Source organism: Limulus polyphemus, unplaced genomic scaffold, assembly GCF_000517525.1.
Source record: "Limulus polyphemus unplaced genomic scaffold, Limulus_polyphemus-2.1.2 Scaffold1976, whole genome shotgun sequence".
NCBI lineage: Eukaryota > Metazoa > Arthropoda > Merostomata > Xiphosura > Limulidae > Limulus > Limulus polyphemus.
This window is the reverse complement of record NW_013667586.1, coordinates 170,236-173,074: the sequence shown is the minus strand read 5'-3', so window position 1 is coordinate 173,074 and position 2,839 is coordinate 170,236. Positions and strand designations below refer to the sequence as shown.

The window sequence follows — 2,839 nt, the reverse complement described above, 5'->3', positions numbered from 1 at the left end:
GTGAAATTTTAACAGTTGAATGACTTCAAATGAAGTTGTACTTAAAAATATACATTTAATTATTGAATTTTTACACACTGTCATACTTATAATTCCTTTATATTTCCCCTTTTGTTTTGAACCTACAAATAATTGTTAGCACACAAAAAAGTTATTGGAAATGAGAGATAAACTCATGCCAGTTGTATTTTAGCAAATTTTTGTTTTAAGCAAGAGAACCTGCTACACTGTATTGGTTCATAAGTTACTGATACCACTAATTTCTACAATAACTTTTATACATTATTGATCTCTATAATGCCTACAAAGTGAATTTTTCTTTTGCATTTTTTAAAGTTTCCGATATCGAATAATATATCCCGAATGTGGTCTAATCCAGGAAAGTGGTCCAAAACAAAATAGAAATACAAAAACCTTTTTTTTTTAAAAGCTTTCTTTCACAACAAATTAGAGATGAAAATCCAAAGAAAAAGTTTCTGAAATGAAAGTTCTAAGTATTTTTCATTCTCTTTATATACTTCTTTGCACTGAATTGAAACTGTTACATTTTTTTTATTAATAATACAGAAAAAAATCATAAAAGAACATAAAACAAGCTAACTGAAATTTGTGCAAGTACCTATCATCCCTAACAATGAAATCCACTACACAATATTAGTATTATTACAGTCTGTATTCTTCACCTTAAAGAAACCTTGAATGAATACTTCATTACTCGTCAAAGCTCATCAACATTCTGATTTTCTTCCTTATTTTGATATACTTCCATTTCTTGTTCATCATCTTCACCATCAACAGTTCTATCAGATTCCAAGTTTTCCTTCTTGCTTTTACCACTTGAATCACCCTTTTTAGCTTTTACTGTCCTTAAAGCTAAACATACAAAAAATTAAAATTATAAAACTTTTAACCACAACATCAACAAATCCAATTACATAATAACTTGCCAGAAGAGCTGCCAAAATTCTAATAATATTATTAATTACAATCAATTAGTATTAATTATGACTAACAGGCAAATTATAAAAAGCTTCCATAACAACTTTGACTTAGGTCATCAGTTTGGTGCCCTTGCTGCTAGCAGTATTTTCAGCTCTTAACCCAAGAACATCTTATGAAATTGAGTTTACTTAGCAAAATCACAACTCCTTCTCCCTCACAGAAAACAAAATTTGGCAGCAGGAGGAGAGTGCATTAGCTGTGTGAGGGATGACAGTGTCCCCACCACCCTACTCTTCACTGTATTGTGCTAAGCCCAACTGGTGAAGATTCTCCACTATCACAGCAGCTGGGAATTGATAAGTGGCAAGTTTCCTATGCATGCTCCACAACAATTTAAACATGTCTGTTCAATGTAACACCAAGGAAGAGAATGAAGTTATCGCAAGTGCATAGGAGGAGTAAGTGCACAAGAGGTTGTATCATTTTCCTATTGGTAGAAAGCAATTGTTGCATGATGATATCATCATGCATCAGTGCAGTTAACACAACAATACAATTTACAATAACAGTTATTACATACAATGATTTATAAACAAAAGTTTCACAAACTTACAAGCGATATAAAATATTCTTTCTAGTCTGGAACTTCCTTGATATCTTATCACGGGTTCACGATGAGCGAGTGCGAGTTAACTAAGAGTTGATGTAGGTATGATTCGCTTAATGGGAAGTTAGCTAGCTTTGTCCTTCATTATTTATCGTTTTCCAAAATGAATTTATATAATATTTAATATATGTTACAGGTTTTACGTTCGTTTCATGTACACTTATATATGTATTTTTTACATTCCTTTTCGGTAATTCTCTTTGACCATCCAGGCACTTCTTAGGCTGATAAGGCCTAACTCAGAGACTATGCCAACGAAACGCAATAGACCAATAACCTAGCTATAATTTCAGAAGCTTGGTTTTCCACAGCAGTTAATGCAAACATTTTCGGTTCCCTCAGCTGAGAGTTCAGGCGAATCTTCTCTGTCTGAAGCTCAGAATCAAAAACTTCTCTCGAAGTCTGGAACTTCCTTGATATCTTATCGCGGGTTCATGATGAGCGAGTGCGAGTTAACTAAGAGTTGATGTAGGTATGATTCGCTTAATGGGAAGTTAGCTAGCTTTGTCCTTCATTATTTATCGGCCACACACATCTAGTTTTCCACAATGAATTTATATAATATTTTCTTAAAAATACCAATATCCGATGAGAATCCACTGAAGTTAAATGGTTGGTAATGTTCAAACTTTGTGAAGATTCCTGGTCAAATATCTGAAGTTTTCTGATTGATAAGCATTATAATAATCACAGTTATAGTTTCCAAAGGTTATAGCACACTAACTATAGCAAACTAATAATTGATACTCTCTTTTTGGTGCATCGCATTGGTTATATTTATAGGCATGTGGAGGCTTTCTCGAATTTTAAGTTTTACATAACAATACTGGTGCTTATGTACACACGTATACACATATATGGTTCATTCCTACTCTCGAGAATCTTCTACAACTTTGGAGAATAGGTAGGAGTTTTGCAATACATATTTAACAGTATAAGCCATGTACGTTTCTAAATATAAATTTAATCCAAACAAACGTTGATACTAAAATAAATATATAATAACAAATTCGTTACACAGCATGTAATGCTGTTTGAATACAAGAAGAGAAAGTCTCCATAGCCACAAAGAATATCAAAGAAGTTTATGGACGTTCGTAAGGGTCAACAATGGTTCAGCAAATTTTGTTCAGGTGACTTTAGCCTTAAAAACTGTGTAAGCAGGGTCCAACATGTTGGAATTGATTTTGATGCTATGGAGACTCTTGTTGAGTCTAACCCAAGGCAACA

General features: G+C 33.0%; 1 protein-coding gene across 4 annotated transcripts in view; it reads right to left on the bottom strand.

Annotated features, from left to right (window-relative positions):
• Positions 1-482: 482 nt before the first annotated feature.
• LOC106465542 (DNA polymerase epsilon subunit 3-like) overlaps positions 483-2,839 on the bottom strand; it is a 22,837-nt gene continuing 20,480 nt past the window's right edge. For all 4 annotated transcript variants that reach the window (XM_013925766.2, XM_022393461.1, XM_022393460.1 and 1 more), the window contains exon 5: positions 483-873. In XM_013925766.2, coding sequence (XP_013781220.1) covers positions 719-873 — 155 coding nt within the window. In that variant the 3' untranslated portion in view covers positions 483-718. The remainder of the gene's footprint in view (positions 874-2,839) is intronic.